Source organism: Trachymyrmex cornetzi, unplaced genomic scaffold, assembly GCF_001594075.2.
Source record: "Trachymyrmex cornetzi isolate Tcor2-1 unplaced genomic scaffold, Tcor1.1 scaffold908, whole genome shotgun sequence".
NCBI classification, from domain to species: domain Eukaryota; kingdom Metazoa; phylum Arthropoda; class Insecta; order Hymenoptera; family Formicidae; genus Trachymyrmex; species Trachymyrmex cornetzi.
Window position 1 is genome coordinate 210,111 of NW_017300254.1, and position 20,684 is coordinate 230,794.

The 20,684-nt window shown below is 32.7% G+C and overlaps 1 protein-coding gene across 1 annotated transcript in view; it reads left to right on the forward strand.

Annotated features, from left to right (window-relative positions):
• Positions 1-20,684, forward strand: part of Invadolysin (leishmanolysin-like peptidase, invadolysin) — a 299,512-nt gene that overhangs the window by 136,359 nt on the left and 142,469 nt on the right. Inside the window, exon 2 of the mRNA XM_018520496.1 lies at positions 12,273-12,373. Within this exon, the coding sequence (XP_018375998.1) occupies positions 12,273-12,373 (101 nt within the window). The remainder of the gene's footprint in view (positions 1-12,272; positions 12,374-20,684) is intronic.

The window sequence follows — 20,684 nt, forward strand, 5'->3', positions numbered from 1 at the left end:
CGTATGCAATTAGCAGTTGCCATCGCATCACGAAGTACCATTTGATCTTTCTGGATGTAATTTGAGAATTCAATTGCGTACATATACGCGCGCATCGATTCCGCGTTCTGAAATTGATATCATTTCAATGAACGTCATGCTCGTATTTTGCGTTAGTGTGGCCCACATGGGATCTCGCATTTATCTCGGATTACGGTTTACGTCAGTATGTGAAGCCGGAGAGCATGACTAGGAAGAATGGTCGGCAAGTTTTCTGCTGCGTATTTGATATTTCCCGTACTTTAATTAGATTTTTCCTCATTTTGTTCCGCCAACGTTTTCCTGCAGAAAAGCTTCTTCTTGATGGAAAGCTTATATATTACCACAGCTAAAAAAAGAATATACGCGTGTATTTTGCTTATAAGTAAAGAGCAGTTTTTCCGGAATTAACTTTAGTATGTATTGTTTATTTTTATTACATTCTGTCTTTTCTTTAGTATTAATGCTTACCTAGAGATATACATTTTAGATTTCAAAAAATTGAAAATCCTATAAAAATAGAAATGATATGCAATTTTCTATTATTGAATTAAATATTTAATTTTATCGATATGCTAAAGAAACTTCGACAGAAAATGGTAACATTCGACACGACTGACTGTATATAGTCGTGTGCGCGCTACGAATCGCGACAGCGAACCGTCCTTTTTTCCTCTAACACGCTATACTATAATGGACATGCAAATTATATTAACGTCAGGTGATGGCATAATTCAATTTCTGCCAAAATTCCTCTATTCTTTTTACACCGATGCTATGCCGATAAGCATTCTTTACGATACCTTTATTGAAAGAAGTTGTTAAATTTTTTAAATTATTAAATCCTGAAATTTCTTATTAAATAAACTTATAAAAGAAAGTTTTTTTCTTTAAAAAAATTCTTTGACTATTTTTAACATATGAGGAGCAGACTTTTAAAATGCATTTTGTCCAAAATTTATATTTTTTAGAAAATGAGAAAAGAAAACTACGCGTTTTATAAAAAATAACAATATGCCAATCAGTAGTGAAATGTCAAACAAAATGAAATAATTGCTAAAAATGTCAATCGAATGTAATTTTGTTTGTTATTAATGCATTTCAAATGTAGATTTTTCAGCATATAATTTTCAACATATATTCTTATATATACATAAATTTTTCAAATTTTAGAAAATTTAATTATAACTAATTATGTTTTACATTTTACAGAGAAGAATTGATAAAAAGAAATTTTGTTTATTATTATTTAGTATATTTATTCAGTTAAGAATAATTCAATTTAGAAATAAAATTTAATTTAATAGGGTAGATTTACTTATACATTTATTTACAGATTAAATTCAAGCTTGTGATTATACTATCTTTATTGAGTGTAAATATAAATTTTTCTTGTTTGTGTTATTAATATATTTTGTAGTAAAAAAAAGGTGCGTTTTTGAATAGAAATATTTGCAACATATTGTATCGAAAATTGTGGAATATAAGTAGACTTGTAATTACTCGCACATTGTTTCGTAACTATTGCTCGGGCAAAAGCTGGAGACCTGCTCTAATGATTTTGCATTTAAGCAGGATGGTAGAAACAACTTTACGATAATGGTTCCTTAAGTAGCTTTTCAATTGTCCAAACGTACTGTTTTGACAAAATATACCATGTTCTCGTAATTTCGACAAAAAGTTAAGTACTTAGTACAGTGGTAATTTCAATTTTAGTGCTTTGTAAAAAAAAATATGCTGTTATGATAATATGAATAATATTGTTAAGGAAAAAATATGTTTTGTTTATTTAACGCATTTATGTGGATCATATATACATAGTATAGCACTATTTGCGTGTAATATATGTTAGTAGGTTTGTATAAACAGCAAATACGTTTAGATATGTTCGCATTACTTATCGATATCTTTGCCAAGCGATGTTCTATCAAGATAGCCCGTTTTGCATAGCTATAGAAATTGCTAGCTATAATTCTGCAGATAACAATGCAGCTGCATATTCATGAAGGCGCCGTACAAAATGCAATAGCCATTTATCTGTCGTTATATGGGAATCCGGAATTTCCAATCGCAACGATTCCAAAAATCGCAAGTGATATTGTACTAGTACTTTACTAGTACACGGCAATACACGGTAGCAATACACGGTAATGCGTGGATTGCTGGCTCTGAAAGTTGATGAAATTCCTGAATTTTAACAAAAGATATCCGATGTATCCTTTTTTTTTGAATACGAAATACCTATTCGAGTGCGACCTCGCGCTTCCTAAATAAGCTATGACTGCGGAGAATCTAGTTTCGCCGGAATGCTTTTACATGATACCCACGTTCTGCAGACACCGGCACAAGGGGCATTCCGAAACGACGCCTTCTCTCTTCCGTATTCCCAATAGTAGAAGATTCCACGTACAACCAATAGCATCCATGTATACGTAGTAGTATATAAAACTACTTGCTTTAACCAACTGGTTGCTTTAATCAACTGCTTACGTGCTTCAATTTTTGCTAAACTTAATATGGAAATACAGAGACGAGAAATCGAAAAGATTGAAAGTGTTTTGTTAAAAATTTGGAGCAGGATCTTGTGTCCGCATAGTATACTAATTTGATATGCATATCAATGAATATTGATTAACTCTTTTGATAGTGAAGCTTATAAGCATAAATTAAACTTTGATCATGTTCACAATATTGACGAGCTTGTAACTATCGCTGTATACGCCCTATCCTAGAAACTTTGTTGTAAAATCAGAAGATTTTCATGCAGAAAATATAAACTTGGTTTTATGTGCATGTTACTTTACTACAATATCATGATTCATAAATAACGAGACTTTAATGTTTCTATCTTTGATCGAGTTCTTTTGTTGTAAGAGAAATACCTTGCTTTAAAAGATCTTCCAATATGTGTTTCATTACTGCCTCCAATAGCTTCGCTTATACAATGAGATAATTGGTTCGCTTCGTCTCTTCTGCAGCATTAACTATATACTTTAACCGTACTCTTGATAAATATAGTCAAACTTTCATAATTTTAAACTATATTAAAGTTTTTCAAAGATGTTGTTATCAGAATAGTATTTTACGATTAAAAAACTCGCCGTGATCGATAATTATACTTGATAAAACTTTTCGTGATTTTTTTTTCAGTTTCTGTAATGTAGGTACTATTTTCTTTTAGTGGGGAAGTCAGGCACATCAAATGCGAAAGTTCCACGCTTAAACTGCATTCTGCGAAACGTGTGATTAAAACAGGTAACGCGATACGTCAACCGTATTTCACAACAATAAACTCTAGAGATTCGTTTTCAGATATGCCGGATCGAGTGTCACCCAAAACTACTGAACACGTATTTCAACGGGCACGATATCGTATGGCATATATTTTCCCGAGCTAAGTGCTGTTCGCAGTGTAAAAGCAGAATTGATGTATTACGCCGACTGGCACGTTCCAATTCGCGCCGCGACTGCGGTAATGCTTGCGGTGTTTCGGACAGGTCCCATTGCACAGCATTATGATCATGACAGAAACTCGAGCGCATAATTCCGCGTACTTGCGCGTCTTGTCTGGCGTCTGGTATTATCCGCTATTGGACAGGCCTGATGATGACTGATGGAAGTCGGCCTATTCGATTTGTCGTGACGCGAAGGGGTGAAACGGGGCTGAAAAAGTGAAGTGGATCGCAATTACGAGGCTTCCGCCGCGACGTCCGTGGCATCAAGCGGAGAATTACCTCGTCTCGGTCGACAATTAGTCCGGTTTCGAACTCCCTACTGCCGTAACCACCCACTATTGTACGAGGAATCTTTTGCCGAGCCTGCGCGCGGTAGAAATAGGATTACCGTCTTTCCATCCCTCGATTCCCTTAAATCTCATTTCGAACGGACGTGTCTTTTCCTTTATTTTCTCTGGCCCAATCCTCCGCCGAAGGGAATTTCGTGGCAAGAACATTAACCTGCCTCGATGTTGAACCACGATTCTTACATCCTAATCCTTCTGGTTAAATTTATATATATATGTGAATAGCTTTATTAAATGTTTAATTTCTCACGCTGCTCTTCCACCAATATCAATTATTTTGGAGCATGAATCTTTGTCGTTAATTTCTTGTCAACACTAATGAATTTATGCGCGACAGAGTTTTATCATTTGAATGACGCACATTAAGATATATATAAACGACGAAGTTTATTTCACTGTTGACGGCATTGCAGCACGGAAGCTATTCTCCAACGTATTTTCAAAGTTCAGGAGCTGGAGCTGTCTTCTGACAATCAGAGTAAACGGAAGAGGAAGTCGGTGCGACTGGCAAAGATCTTGGCTCTTCGAGAGCAACTAGTTACAAATGATAAAATAACAGAGTTCATTTAATCTCTCGTTCGTGCGTTCCATTAATTGACGAGAATCAGCATTGTTTCTTGGTAAGACAAACTTTGTCTATTTTCCTTTCTCGTCCGCGCTTGTTGGAAAAGGCAAATCGTCCATTTTCATAAATTATTTTGTAAAATTACATTGATTCCGCGTCTTTATTACTTTTAATATCTAACTTGTATTTAAGTTATAGTATACTTTAGCGAATTTTTAACTTATATTTTTAACTTATTATATTTTTATGTATTAAAACATTTTTTTTAATTTAACATTTTTTAAGTATTCTAAATAACAAGAATTCTATCAAAAAGCGTCACATTTCAAACATATTCCCATAAAATAAGTAACTTATTACCAGTTTTTATATAACAAAAACGTGCAGTTGACATTTTATTATATATCTTTGGATGTCGATTTTTTTTATATTTAATCGTCAAAATTTCTTTTGAAACATTAAAAACTTTAATATTTTTTTGGAAATAAACAGAATTTTATTAGTTTCAAATTTCCAAATTTTGTCGCGTGTTTGCTTCACAAAAGCTGCACCTACAACTTTATTATTTTGTAATTGTCTGCATTGCTGAAATATTGCAATTATATTGCTGATACAGCAAAGAATTTAATTACGCATTACATTCTAATAACAATGCGATCAATTGTTGATGCTTGAAGACTACATCGAGTTAATTAAAGCTGTTAAAATGTAGAACTCAGAATAAAGGATTCCGGGAATCTCGAGAATTTGATCGCGCTCTTCGGTTCATTCTTCCACGTGGAATTTGTTTTATCGCGCACAGCTAAACTACTCCCATAAATTACTTTCTCCATGCGATCAGATAATGTCCTCAAATTCACGCGCACAACTTCCGCCGTAGATCAATCTCTTTTCCAACCTCGCTGGTTGAATGGACGACCGAGCGATTCACACTACTTCGAGAAACAGCATAACATTACGTCGGATTTCGGAAACAGATCGTTTCGAAAACTCGCCGGACAGATTCGTGCGCGCGACCCATAACTTAAATCCGTCACCATGATTTGTTTTTAAGCAAATTATATATTTAAAGTTGTTAAAAATATAGGAAATCAAACTATTCATTATCATTAATAAAATCATGGTCTTATATTAGTATGATATTTGAAATTTACTTTACATATCGCTCCCTTCAAAAGTTCAAAAATTGCATAATTATAAAAGAAATTTTATTTTCGAGTTATTAACATAAATGAATTAGGTAAATATTATCTTATTAATTATCAAAATTGATTCATGTAAAAATCGTCGAAATGTCAATTCAAAAAGTGTGGCTTAAAAAAATCTTAAAAAATCAACCTAGAAAAAGATATTTTTTTTTAAGAGTTGTAAAACAAAAATGATAAAAATTTGATAAAGAGATTAAGATTATATTTTTTTGCCGATATTATTTAATTAGTCAATTATTTTCTATCAAGTTGAAAAATATTTTTTTCCTTTTTGTAGAAAATTTAATTTTTTAGATTATGCCACTTTTGAAGTGAGGAAGCGATACCATTAATTTGTTATATCGTTTTTTAAATGCTTTTGTTATTTTGTTGTGCTGTTATCTAGGCAAACCGCATCGTATGTGCACATGTGTCATCGTACGTGAAAAATTAAAGTTTAGATTGACTGGAGCTTTAAAAATTAAATGTGGAATGGGTATGAAGCTAAATTATGCATCATGTAAATGGAACAGCGTTTGAAAATAGACGATCCGACCGCGAATCGGTATACTCACGGATGGTAATAATCAACAATTCATCTCTCACCGTTTGATGAGGCGTGTCAGAATAAACCTCAAGGCAGGGGATGAGCAATCGACGGTCGGTTATTTACGTTTCCATCGGGAGAAGGACGAGCATAAAAATGCTACAAAAATGCAGAGACATGTAGGAAACACAAAATTTCCATCGTGCTGCGTGTAAATGTGGTATGACCGGAAAGAGACGGGTATATCACGGTAGACGGCTACCACGGAAATTGCCCACCTGCCCGGTTTCCACGATCTCTTCATCCCCCGGTCCCTATTTCGAAGCGTAGATATATGATAAATCGAAGTGCATCGAGGTACTTTCTCATCCAGAGAAGGAGATATGGCCATGCAAATGTATATTGGATATTTTATCTTATTTTTGCAAAATATATAATACTTTTGTAATTAACAATTGTTATTAAAATGATACGTTATGATAATTTATATTAGTTTTTCAAACCCCAATAAAAACAGCGGAAGATACGCTACATTATTGTTACACATTTCCATTGTATATTTCATGCTTTTGTCCGCTCACAGATAATTTAACTCTTGAAATGTGAATAATTAAACATCACTGCTTTTTGAAGTCGGTTATAGAAATTCACGAATAAGTAAATACGACAGTTTCTCTATTCCTGGAAAGTAATAGGCAAGTCTGTTCCTTTGAAATGAATTATGGAAACGATTAATCCTTTTAACATTCCTACACTTTATCAGTACATCATTAATTAGGATTTTAAAGAAAGATACATAGCAGTAGGCTTAAAAAAATAATGAGTATACAATAGCAAACTTTTACTGCAAATAAAAAAGAAATTAATTAAATATATTTTTAAACTCTCTGCATGTGAAATGATTGTTATATTGTAAATATTACTTCAATTTTTTTACAAATATATGGAAGTATAGTTCTAGAAGAATATAATTTTAATTTACGTTCATTATTACGCAGACGCGTTTATGCATATATATTATATGTATGTTTGTGCATACATACTATTTTTTCCTTTCTTCCTTTTAATTTTATATTCGAGTAATATTTCTCCTAATAATTCTCCAGTTATTTTAGGAGTGATATTTCTCAGACTATCGTACAGTTGTAACTACTTCAATAATATTGCTTCATGGAGCTTGCTAGTATACCATTTCCATCATTACTATCCTTACAACCACTAGTGGACGTAGCACTGGAAAATATCGATTCTCTGTGGAAATCATCTTAATGCCGACTGCCTTCTCTTGAATTAAGGTCAATAACCAAGATGGATGAGGCTTATAGAATTTCTCTGCGGGATATTTGTAGACCTCTATTCTATCTTCTTTTTTTTCACCACACCATCTGAACTGTCCACTTGCTTAATCTTGGCATTTCCTTTCCATTAGTTCTCAGGTAATTAAATTGCCACTGTACTAAATACTAATAAATTTATTGAATTCTTTTTTAACATAGAGGCAACATATGTCTACATAACATAATCGCACAATTAATATTTCACTGATCGCTATTGTTAATAATTATCTCTACATTGTTATCTTATAAGTGTGTGTTCAATAAACAATATATTTTAAAACCTCTCATGCAGCCATTATCAACTCAAAGTGTAATTTAATTTAATGAACATTAACTTAATTAAAATTCACATAATTATTATCTAAAATAGTTAATTTAATTTTACGAAAATGTGAATAATATTGTTAAAAATTACAATTATATAAAATTTTTAGTTTAATGATTTAATATACTACACGTAATACATATTAAATATTTGAATATTTTAATGTAGCGTTATAAAATCTACGTTAAAAATAATTCTTGGTTAAGAGGAGTACACTGGCACGCGCATCCCGTCGTATTACCGAATAGACCACGGGTATAAGGATAGAAATTAGGAGCGGTCTAAAGTTTGATAATTAAGAGAGCACTATTCGCTAGAGTGGTTTGTAAGTTACGATGGAGTGTGCGTGGTTTAGCTACCGTTATCTTCTATATACGTGATACTCGAGCGCCGTTGCATCTTAACTTCGACCTTCGATCCGGTCTTCGTGGTCCTCTCTGCGCTCCTTGGCTGGCGCAGTTAATGCCACTCCTATCCTCTTAAGATATCGCATTATCACTAAGAAGCTTTCCGCGCAGGACGCAAACTCTCCGCAAGTATAAAAGTGGATCGGATTAAAACTTAACGTGGATCTTCGCATAATTGCATTTCTAACAAGCACACCCATTGCGACGAGGTAACGGTGACCTACCTCGATTACATGGAGCTCTATTAAACGAAGTGTCGCGGCTATCCGCCAATCAAATTCTTCTTGTGACGAAAACTTGTTACTAAGTGATAAATTAATCGATAATAAACCGGTAAATGTTCCGTTTTTAACGCCTCATAATTGGATCGTATTATTAAATTTATTAATGTAATACATTGATTTATTGTTCTTTTTTTGTTCTTATAAATATTTAGAATATGAAACTTTAATATACTAATCGATGAATTCTCATATCCTGTTGTGAACAATGCAATTCGTTGTGGCGCGTCACTTTGTTTAAGTTCTCTCCACGCCCGTCTATTCATTACCTCCTTTCGGTTCTATGGCTCTATCGCTCGCAACTTCTGACTGAAACCCGACGGTGTTGAAGTTAACCAGAACTTATACCCAGTTTATGCACCTGTCTCTTCCCTCTTATAACCTCTGTAAACGTGGCTGCGGCCTTTGCCGCAAGCTGCTATTCCTGCGAGCGCGAGATTGCAGCCTCCGTATCGTAGAATTCGCAACCTGGAACATCGTCGAAGAGCGTATCAGGTTTACGCACCGCTGGCATAATACCAGGCATGATTCAATATAGTTAGCGCGTCTTCTATTAAGATCTGTCAGTAACAAACTCAACTTTCTACAACCAATTATGGCGCGGAATGGACTTTAAATGTGAGCATTCATGACTCTTTATCCAAACTAAATTCTGAATTTCGTGATTCAAGATATTACAGCTTTCTGATTTTACACGAGCATAATTGTTCTCAGGTTCTTCATATTTGACAAGCCGAAAACATATCCTATCACCTTTTAACAAAGGACACTATAGGCAATACAAAAATTCAAAACATTCTAAAACTTTGTGTGTAAGTATAGAGTAGTTCATCCATAACACAAAACTCTTTTTTGTTCGTGCGGAATTACAATTTTAGGGGTGAAATATACCCTTTTGAAAAAAACTGTTTTTTTTAAATTATTTATTTACTTTATATCCCCACTTCCACCCCTATTTAAAAAAAATTTTTTATTTTTATATAATGAAAATTAAAGAACATTTTTCGCTGAAAATAACGATGTATATTATAATTATGTTCCGAAAAAACAATTTTTTAAATATGAACGAAAACGTCTATATATATGCACTCCGTACGCGCGTATTCGTCTCGTATCGGGTTGGCTGCGCGAAATAGCGTGAAAGGCAAATACAATCCATCAGCATAGTATCAGTACAGCGGCAACTATTGAAATAAGAAGTTTTATATAATAATAATAATAACAACAATAACAACAAGAACAACAGCAATAATAATAATAATAATAGTGGGTCAAACCTAAAACCAGTCAAATATTTTTATGGTATTAATTATCTTTTGTTTATTTAAGAGGAAACCTCGTTTAAGAGGCCGAAAAATACATGATCTTTAGGAATTTTCTTTCAGTTATAATAAAAATTACCAATTAAAAATTTAGGGGTGTTTTATTCATCGTTTAAAATGTTAAAAATAATTTTTATCACTAAATCTTAATTTTTTCTTTAAAAAATAGAGCGATGTTTATGGCACTTCGCCGCTGACATCTGTCAACTGTGTACAAGATAGCGATCATTCTATTAATCTGAAACCAAAAAAAAACCAAAGTTTTTCAATTTTATATAATTACCTTCGGGGTAAACTAAAAAAATTAGAAAAAAGCAAAAAATAGAAAATTTATACGACTTTGAAAAGAAATTGCCATTTTCATAATAAAATTCTGAAACATTTTATTGCAAAAAAATTAGTGTAATTTCACTTTTCTTAAAATTTTTTTAAGACACTCAGAAGATAATTATATAAAATTGAAGAAAAACTTTGGTGTTTTGTTTGAGATTAATGGACGACCGCTATCCTGTACACAATCGACAGATATCAGCGGCGAGGAGCCACAAACATCGCTCTATTTTTTAAAGAAAAATTTAATATTTAGTGATATAAAAATCATTTTTAACATTTTAAATAATGAATAAAACATCCCTAAATTTTTCATTTGGTAATTTTTATTACAACTGAAAAAACATTCCTAAAGAGCATGCATTTTTCGGCCTCCTAAACGAGGTTCCCCCCACGCTTAAATAAACAAAAAATTATTAAAAGTCATATAAATTACGATTTAAATATTGTTACATCATTATATCGCTGTTATTCTGCATCATTTAATGTTAAAAAATAAAGTTCCATGCACAATTTTATCGTGCGGTTTGCAAAATAGTCAAGAATATCAATGTGACTCGGCGTCATTTAACCTTAAAAAATAGTTTTATACAACATCCTATTTATCATGCGATTTGCAAATCAAATGTATATTAATTTTCCGATTTCTTTCTGCCATGGGTATGCCTAGGGACTTACAAGGAAGGTTAGGCAACTCAAAAATTCAGAAAATTTTGAAACGTTGTGTGCAAATTACTGCAAATAGAGTATAGTTTATTCGTAACACAAAACTATTTTTTGTTCGTGCAGAATTACTGTTGATATAATTTTTTTTTTTTTAAGTATATTAGGACTAACTGCTCTATCAAAAGCCAAATTTAATATGAACGATATTTTATATAAAAATAATAATTTCTCTTTATTCATACTTTGTTTTTAATTATCTCAAGTATTTTGTACATTTCTTTACATATATCATAAAAATATTTGACTGGTTTTAGATTTGACACTATTATTATTATTATTATTATTGTTGTTGTTGTTATTATTGTTGTTATTATATAAAACTTATTTCAATAGTTGTTGCTGTACTGATATTATGCTGGTGGATTGTATTGTATTTGCCTTTCACACTATTTCGCGCAGCCAATCCGATATGAGACGAATACGTACGAAGCGCGTATACATAGATGTTTTCGTTCATATTTGAAAAATCGTTTTTTGGAATATAATTATAATATACATCGTTGTTTTCAGCGTAAAATGCTCTTTAATTTCCATTATATAAAAATTAAAAAATTGTTTAAAATAGGAATAAGGGGGTATAAAATAAATAAATAATTAAAAAAAAATGTTTTTTATTATAGTTTTAAAGTACTCTTGAAACCATTCAGTTTTTGTTCTGGAATTTTTTTCTATCTCTTGTAGTTTCGATGATATTCGCTTTAAAAGGAAAAAACCGATTTTTTTCAAAGGGGTGTTTCAACTCTTAAAACTGTAATTCCGCACGAACAGAAAATAGTTTTGCGTTACGGATAAACTACTCTACTTGCATACAAAGTTACAGAATTTTTTGAATTTTTGAGTTGCCTAGTGTACTTTGTAAGTACAATAGCTAATAATTCGCCAAGAGAGTATTGTATAAATTGAGGTATTGGGGAAGAACAGAAATTTGCTATTTGCGTATTTTTATTACGTATTTCTATTTACCCAATCGATTTTAGCGTAATAGGAATTTGCAAAAATAAAATGATGACATCAAAGTGAATTATAAAAACAATTGTACAATTGTGAATGAAAATAATCCCGTATCAGTGAGATAATAATATCTCAGAATGTTCTTTAAAAAGTAAAACTATATTTACAAAATTCGTTATTTATAAAAATTGGATAAATCTGTATAAGAACTTCGATCGGTATGATTCCAAACATATGACACATTCAGTATTGCGTTCATTTTATTTTGCTATTTGTGTAAACAGCACACATGTAATTGTGGCATATTTCGAGCATTCACAATTTTAGTTTATTTTTCGATCGTTATATATTTTACGATCTACTTATTAATATATATTTATTAATAAACTCTGATCAAAGAAGTTACGTGATGTTCTACATGGTATTTCTGATATTCTATGCAAACGCTAATTAAATTCCCTCTTTGTTTTGCAGATAATTCACGACGTACACATTGAGCCAGCGCACGAAGTAAAGAAACGTAGCATCAGCCAGCCAGTACGCATTCTTCTATCTTACGACGAGAGCGTCTTCAGGTGAGTTCGCACATACATGTTTCCACGAAATTTAACGGTATTTGTCGACGGGCACGAAATTACGGAGAGTTACGAATCGACTATATCGGGGTATAAATCGAGTTCACCTCGCAGCACAGCGAATTGCCGCTAACTATCTTAAGCGGCAATCTCCTGCGAGCAATCGAAAATAGAGGAATGCTCAGCTATAATTTGATTTATTCGCGAATTCGAATGCTTCCGATTTCGTATGACGTGTAAAATTTATCAAGACATTAAAACAAGAACTTTAATAATCTTCCTTTTCAAATTTTAAACATCTGATTTGGCATGATTAAAAATCAATTTTCCAGAGATATATGTGAAGAAAAAAATTTTAGTTTAGTTACAGACTTCTAATTCCTTGGATTATAACATATGTTATAAGATTATATTAAAATCGTGGAGAAATATTTTCTCGCTTAGTGAAAACAAAAGTCTGTATGTGTAATTAAGTTAATATATTCCATAATTTCTTTTTCTCGTGATAATTAATTTCGTACGCGCGTCTACGATCGCAATTCGCTTGAATAAATACGGTTTTTACAGACGTCGTCTTGTCGTCACGTTTACAATGGGTGTGTCCAACCCGCTACGCATTTTATACAATGCACACCGGGATCTTTAGCAGAGCTAATTTAGTAAAGTGCTCATAAATATTTTCTCTGCCGTTTAATTTTCAAATGGTGGCAGAAATTAGCTCGACCATCGCGTAATACTTTCGTTACTGTACGATGCTCTTGGGTTACCTGTCGCTTACTTATGTCGTGAAAAGAACAATACAATTTACCTCTTTTGCGAGAATAGTTTCTATCCATAATTACCACCGTCGCCCCCCTTTGCGGATATTATTTTTAATCTGCATGAAAATTACTATAACGCCGTATCTTAAACACTTACATCGTGAATATATGATCACATTGCCGTTTCTGAAGGATCTACTCAAATCGAGAGAGGTATATGGTCTAACGTGAAACCACCGTTGCGAGTTTCAATATTGTCAAGTAATATCTTGAAGAGCTACAGTAATGGAAGTCAAGATGGCGAATTTTACACAGTTATCATTATTATTTGTATTATTCTCTGTAAAATACTGATACTCTTACCTTCGATTATTTCTCGAGATACCATTCTAGAAATTTAGGGACGTTGCAGATAATCTCTACTACACCCTTTAGTGTCTTCTCGCGCAACTGCGGAAGGTAATGCGTTAAGGTTATAATAGCTGGAAACATGATAAGCAAAGATATCGTTACTATTCCAAACGGCGATTATTCCGTAGTAGCTAATCTAAAACATAATGTCAGAATGGCATTGCATAACGTGGTACATTGTATGCTAATAAACGATTGTTTTATTTAAATCTTTATAGTATCATGCACGTTTTACTTTAAAGCAAACAAAATTGGATTTATCCCTACCGTATCAATATGGGTAACTACTGACCGAGCGATTCCTGTTCGTGCAAGTTTCTTTGAGTCTTTCTTTATAATTTATAATTATAAATTATACTACATTTTATTATTTTCCAAAATAAAGAGTCAATATTTATTCTAAAAAGTTGAAAGTATGTTGGTAAATTTTTAGAGATTTTTTGAATTATTTTGAAGAGGTGAAAAAAACGAAGATATTGTAGTAACCCTTGATAGTATGGATGAGGCACCAAATTGTACATGGTACGGTAAGGGTTATTTATTTTTATATATGTTCTAAATTAAACTATATTAGAATTTTTCTCAATTAAAATTACGATAATATGGAAACAGTTTTATTAAAGTATCTAAAAAAGCTAGATATAAATAATAAATATATAAGACGCTTAAACCAGTTGTTAGAATGTTAAAATATTTTTAGCATTATGTTTGAACATCTTATAAAATTATTTTGGTAAATTCAATAAAATTATTTTTAGATCTGTATCTAGCTAAATTTTTAGAATACTTTAAAAAAGTCACTCTTTCCATGAAGATTTATAATTAATGAGTAAAACTTCGTTCCATTTTAAAGTTTCGTTTCTCTGACTGTATTGTGAGTCATCTATTTTGATATAGGATTATCGTCACGCAAATAGTAGGTGCCTAGATTCATAAAACTATTATTTTTATTGCCTTTCTCGCGCCCATTACTGCAAAGCAAATAATCCTTAGCCATCTCGATTCGGTGACAATGTCTGAAATAATCGTTTCGCTCGTGCACAGCCAGTTTGCGTAGCGAATCGCGCAGTTTCGATACACACATACTCTCAAAAACACTTCCGTTCTCGCGATCATGGGATAATAGGTCGGTATACTGGCGTGTCATGAAGTGCAACGCGACGACGTAACCGTTACGAAACGACTATTGTAAACTCCTATCTTGCCACTGATTCACAGACCATTGACCCATTCTCTCAAGTTTGATGCGGCGCTCTCTCTCTCTCTCTCTCTCTCTCTCTCTCCTCGTGTTTTGCCATCGTGAACGTATAATTATGACCCAAGAATAACGCATATATTAACGATTTGCGATATCCTGTGATAGTCCGGCTAGAACATCGTCGTATTACGGCGGTTATGGTAGGATAGGATTTCTATCCTATCGCTCCGTTGAGTTTGCCAACATTTCTTAGCGTAGTTCTTTGCATCGTGCATGTATATGAGGGATACGTGCATTACGCGAAGCGGAAGCGCAATCTGGATAAGTGCGCGATGTACTTAGGTTCCATTATCCCGAAATTTCACTTTGCACAGTAAAAGGATTAATGAAGTGCTTCGAATGGATATTATAAGAAGTGTAGTGTACAAATTTTTATTTGACACAAAAAATATCGAGCAATAATTACGAAGAGGAGATTGAAAGGAGTTTGGGCCAAGATAATGTCAAATGCCGAGAGCGAGACATCCGAAGTATGTCATTTCACACGGCGATGACGTGAATCGCATAAGATTCAGTTTAAAGTGCCGACTGCGGCGACAGAGAAACTTTTAACTTTCGAGACTGAAAGTTTAGCAGTTGTTAAATGCCTCCGTAGCACTCGACGAAACTTTTGGAATGTCGGTCCCTATAAGTTTCTACGTTGCATTAACCGCGCATCTTGTTCTTTGGACGTGTATTCATCTGTAAACAAGATCTTAGCTATGCACAAAAGATCTTTCAGCGTATTCAGTTTTCATGTCAATATTGTCGTAGGTTTCACCGACACGGCTGATACTTAACATTAGAAGTACTGAGTCATTATTGACCTTTTCTATTCTTCTTTAAGTTAATATTATATTTCTCGTATCCAAGATACAATTCTCAAATGTTTTGACTTCTCAATAATTATGTCTTTTATACCGTTGAAATATTTGGTATTTTATTATTTTTTAATTTCTGTAATTTTTTATTCACTTAGTCCTTTTTTAGTGAGTAAGAAACGTTAATATTTCTAGGGTTAAAGGATTTGTCAGATTAACAAAGTTAAACCGCTCAATTGTTATTTTGGTGCTGAACGTATATTTTTATTTTTTAATTATTTTTTAAATCTTATTGGTACTTATTGCCCTGTTTGATCTGTATTCAATTGTTTCTTTCGTCTTTAATCCTTTGAGGATAAGAGCTTTTTAACAAAGTACCTTATGGAAGATCTTGCTTTCTAATAATTTTCAACGAATTCGATTCTGGTTTCAAAATTCTAAAATTCAAATTTAAAAAAATCTAAATCAGTGAAAAATGTTATAAAAATCGCTTTCAAGAGGTTCTTGGTATCTTCGAATTTGAATGTGTAGCATGAAAATATCGAATTTCAAAGGGATAGTAATTTCCATAAAGGAAGATCTCTAGTGTTACAGAGTTCATAATAATTATAGTTTGAAAGACAGTTTGGAAATCAGTATTAACAGTGTACGTAGACTGATAACTTTCGAATAAAACCAAACTGAAAACTTGATGTTATATTTTGCAAGTAAAAACTTCTTCTAAAATTAAGTTTTATGATAATCAAATTATTTTTTTTAAATTTTGTTCGCCAAATTAAATTCACCATTTTAAATTTGATTTTTACCTTAGATTTGAATAAGGTATTATTAAATTACTCCATAGGCCAATCTTTTTCATAAATTTCAATATTTTTCATAAAAATTGAACAGTTGTTTATAAAATATAAAAGAAGGTGTGATCCAAGGAGGTAACCACTAGCTGAAATATTGTCCCATAGATTACATGATTTCATCTGATTATAAATAATTTTTTTCACTACTATGAAGTAATTTGGTAAAATATACGATTTTATTTAATATTATACAATGATTTCTCATGGTTGCATATATAATTACCGGATTATACATAGAGATTTTATATAAATTTTATAATGATTTCCAGGATTCTGTTCCACGATTACATTAAGTGGTTACCCCCTCGGTGTGATCTCACACAAACGGGATCGCCGGTCCACAAAGAATTAAGCTACAGAATGATGTTTCTAATTTCAAGATATCATAATAATTACAATTATGTAAAAGCTGTGCTCGTGCGTATACTTGACAGCTTCAAAAGTCGGACTGACACAATCGCGTCGCGAGGCAACAGCCATGTACGTATGTAGGTAAAAGTTAGACCAACACTTTCCGCGAGATAAGGTCACGTCGCGTTGTACAGGTGAGCAACATTGTGTCATTATGCACCTCTTCCTGTATGCCCATTATATCTGCGACCTGTCACGTGCACATCGCGGCGGAATCTTCCTATCCATGCACGCGTGAAGGAGCATTGACCCGTTACTAGCGCGTCTCGTTGATTTCACTTTCCACGTGCGATATCCGTCGAATATTTACGACCTTAGTTAGCATTATCGCGGTAATACACCGATATCCGCGATCTCATAAAGCGAAACACAATTTCCGGAGACGCATTTATTGTGTAGTGGAATAATGACCGTTATCTTCTACGAAAGCTTTTGTTTCGATCTAACAAGCGAGAAATAATTATATCAGATAGAAAGTTAAAGAAATATTGCGGCTGATATAAATTTACGCAATGATTCTCATCGTTTTAATTATATATGTTGTAAAATCGTGTTGAGAAATATTTAAGGTCACTATAGTTTATTGTGACAGTAGAGTGACTGTGATATTGCAATATATTTGAATGAAGAATAAATTTTAGGGTTATTTTTATCAAACACATAAAGTAATTAATATTACTTTTTATGTGTTTGATAAAAATAACCACAAAATGTGTTTTTATTTAAATATCTATTATTACAATATCGCAGTCACCCCACTGTTGTAGTGATCCTATCAACTCATATAGTGATCATATCTAAAATGATAAAATATTTTCCAAAATAAAACATACATTTATATATTAGACATTATATAATAAAATTTTGGTAAGAATTTATGTCGTGAATATACTGTCGAATAATTTTTTTTGTATCTTTTATAAATCATTTTCTTGAAAAATTTTATGACACACATCTAAGTATGGTTGACAATATCATATACAAAATAATTTTTCAAAAAGAGTTAATAATTTAGCAAATAAAAATAAGAAATGTCACAAGTAAACAGTATTGAAAGTGTAGCGGATAAATTCGCTATAATATTGTTTATTTGTACCATTTCTTATTTTTATTCATCAATTTTTAAACGAATGTCAGTTGTTATTCTTCACGTTTGTTATACGTAATGTATAATTATGTAGAATGTACGATAAAACCTTTAAACATACTGTTGGAGCGAAATTAATTCTAAAAACTGTTCATATTCATAACTATGAGAACAATACTGTCAAACTTATCACACAGATTGAAAATTCTCATTTGATAGGATAATATTTTTGTTACCGTGTTCTCTCTCGATGCGGTTATTAGCGGATTCGCTCGTGAGTCAGATGAAAAAATTGCGAGCAGCGTGGAATAACAACATGCAACGCAAACAGCAAATTAATTAACGAGTGAGTCGAAAGTTAAAATGTGACGAGATGGATGTTTCGGCAAAAAAAAATTACCTTTCCGCGTGAAAGTGCAGCGTGGAGCGAATTTAGCAATGACTACTGCATTTGGCTGGATAATAGATACATTAGCTTGCGCGTGTGGCATTTTACATGCTGTTTTATCCGTCGAAACCGTGCTACCAAATTGAATATATATCTCTCTTTTACCAGCCAATCGCCATTTTATCATGCGGCATCGCGTGATCCGTGCCTTTTTCTCGATTTCACTCGATAACCCCCGGTTATTAACTCCTCGTCTGTTTTTCATATTCGGTCATGCTTGTTATTTGCAGGTCGATTCAGTGAGCGATATCTGCGTCGGTGATTACAATCGGCAATATTTTTTGTAGAGCGATACAGTTATATTATATTGATAAAGCACTTGCGAGTATTGCACATCTCCCGCTGCGGGACGTAGACTAACCGCAAATAGTTGAAATTCGTGATCGTACGCCTGCATGCATTTTCCGTTTCCGGATATATTACAAGCTGATCCGATCAATTTCTGTTACATATGCTTTACATAAATAGATGTGCGAACCGACAGAAATATATGCTTGAGGAGTTAATCCTCTCATATATTTAAGCCTACGATATACTCATATCTATTTCCTGTTGCAGATATTAATGGTTACATTGGTTTTTATGTAAACGTCTAGAAGAATTCATCAAATACTTAATAAGTAAACAGCAAATTTTGTACGTTGAGTTTTTATTTTAAACTTTTTCTATTGGTTTAAATAAAAATATAGCAATAATTGTGCTTTTAAGGTGATGTTTAATTGAGCGAAATGGGCTCAATTTCCAATGAATTGTAGCGCATTGGAATTGTCCTTGCTTGTCTGTTGTAATTAATAGCGGTTCCTCGTTACCGATAATTAATCCCGTATCGCCCGTATATGCGGCTAAATAAAAAAAAAAGCTAGAATTAACCGGCGGCGAGAAGAGATCCATCGATATTGTCGCTATTCGACCGTGGGGCGATTCCTCTCGGGAGATCATAGCTAGTGAGCTATCCCACAGAAAGCGGTGAAATTTTCGCCATGTAGCGTCCAAAATTTGGCTGCGCGCCAGAGAAACCACAGTGATGTATAAAAGCCCGTTTGCAGTTACGCGGCCTTATTGAATTTCGGCATCGGTATCGACGCTGGAAATGGAGCTCTCAATCTAGAGGTTTATCCATAGCCACATGTGTGCTCTTATTTTCCGGATACAATCATTGAATACCGCAATACGAATATTTGATGTCCATATAAATCATAAAAAATTAAACGTAAAAAATTCATAAAACTACTGAAAGTGGGAAGTATTAAGTCTTAAAAGTAGTATAATATAATGTAGAAAATTGTAAACTTATGACAAACCTCACGAGTGCTTTCAAAGCGCAAATCACGGGCTTGCAATTTATTTCAACTTTAGCAGTAATGCTAGATAAAGCAGAGCTTAACTGAAGTAAGAGATTGCTATTCGTGAACTTCTAGGTTAATACTGGCAAGATGCCATATAATCTTCAATATAATTGCATATATTAGAATTCTCTTTATGACGCTAGAAAGGCATTAATGCATTATCTTTGATAGTTCGTTAAGTGTGAACGGCTTAATCAGGCTTAAAACTTAGAGAATTTTACGTCTACATTATTTACATATCAAAGAACTACCTGTCTTTATCAATAATATAGCAAACATATCTTTTTCTGGTAGTACTTCTTATGATTACTTCAGTAGCTATTCTTTCAGTGTTGGCCCACCTGAACCATACCTACAATTTGTCTTTCTAGTCTTGCATGCATAGCAAAATTGCTTATAACTAGATTGAAGCAAACCTATAGTTCACGGAAACTCGAATTCATTAATGAAGATGAGTTCTCGGAATATAACGAAACGTAAATTGTAGATTTACTCTCTTTTAAAAAGTATATAAACTAATTTAAATGTCTTTTAATGATTGATCCTTATCTTGATTAATAACTCTTTTTAATAATTCCTTATCTTGATTAGCGCAGTATCCATCTCGTTATTGAGTATTTCGATTGTAGAGCGCTCGGAAAATGATAATTCGGAGAGTTATAGTTATTTTATTACACATATTCACGAAATTAGCACGTCATATTTTCATATTTGTTTTTTTCATATAAAAATGCGGAACTTCTTTATTTTTAGATAAAACTGTAGAACTATGAAAAGTGGAACTGTTATTATTAACTGTTATTTTTTTATATTACTAGAATGTCGTGCTAGCTTCATAAATCCTTTATAGGGTAAACTCGGGTATGATGGCCATAGTTTTTTAAAATGCAAAAAACATACATTTATTCTTGTTACTTTTTAACAATATTTGGGAT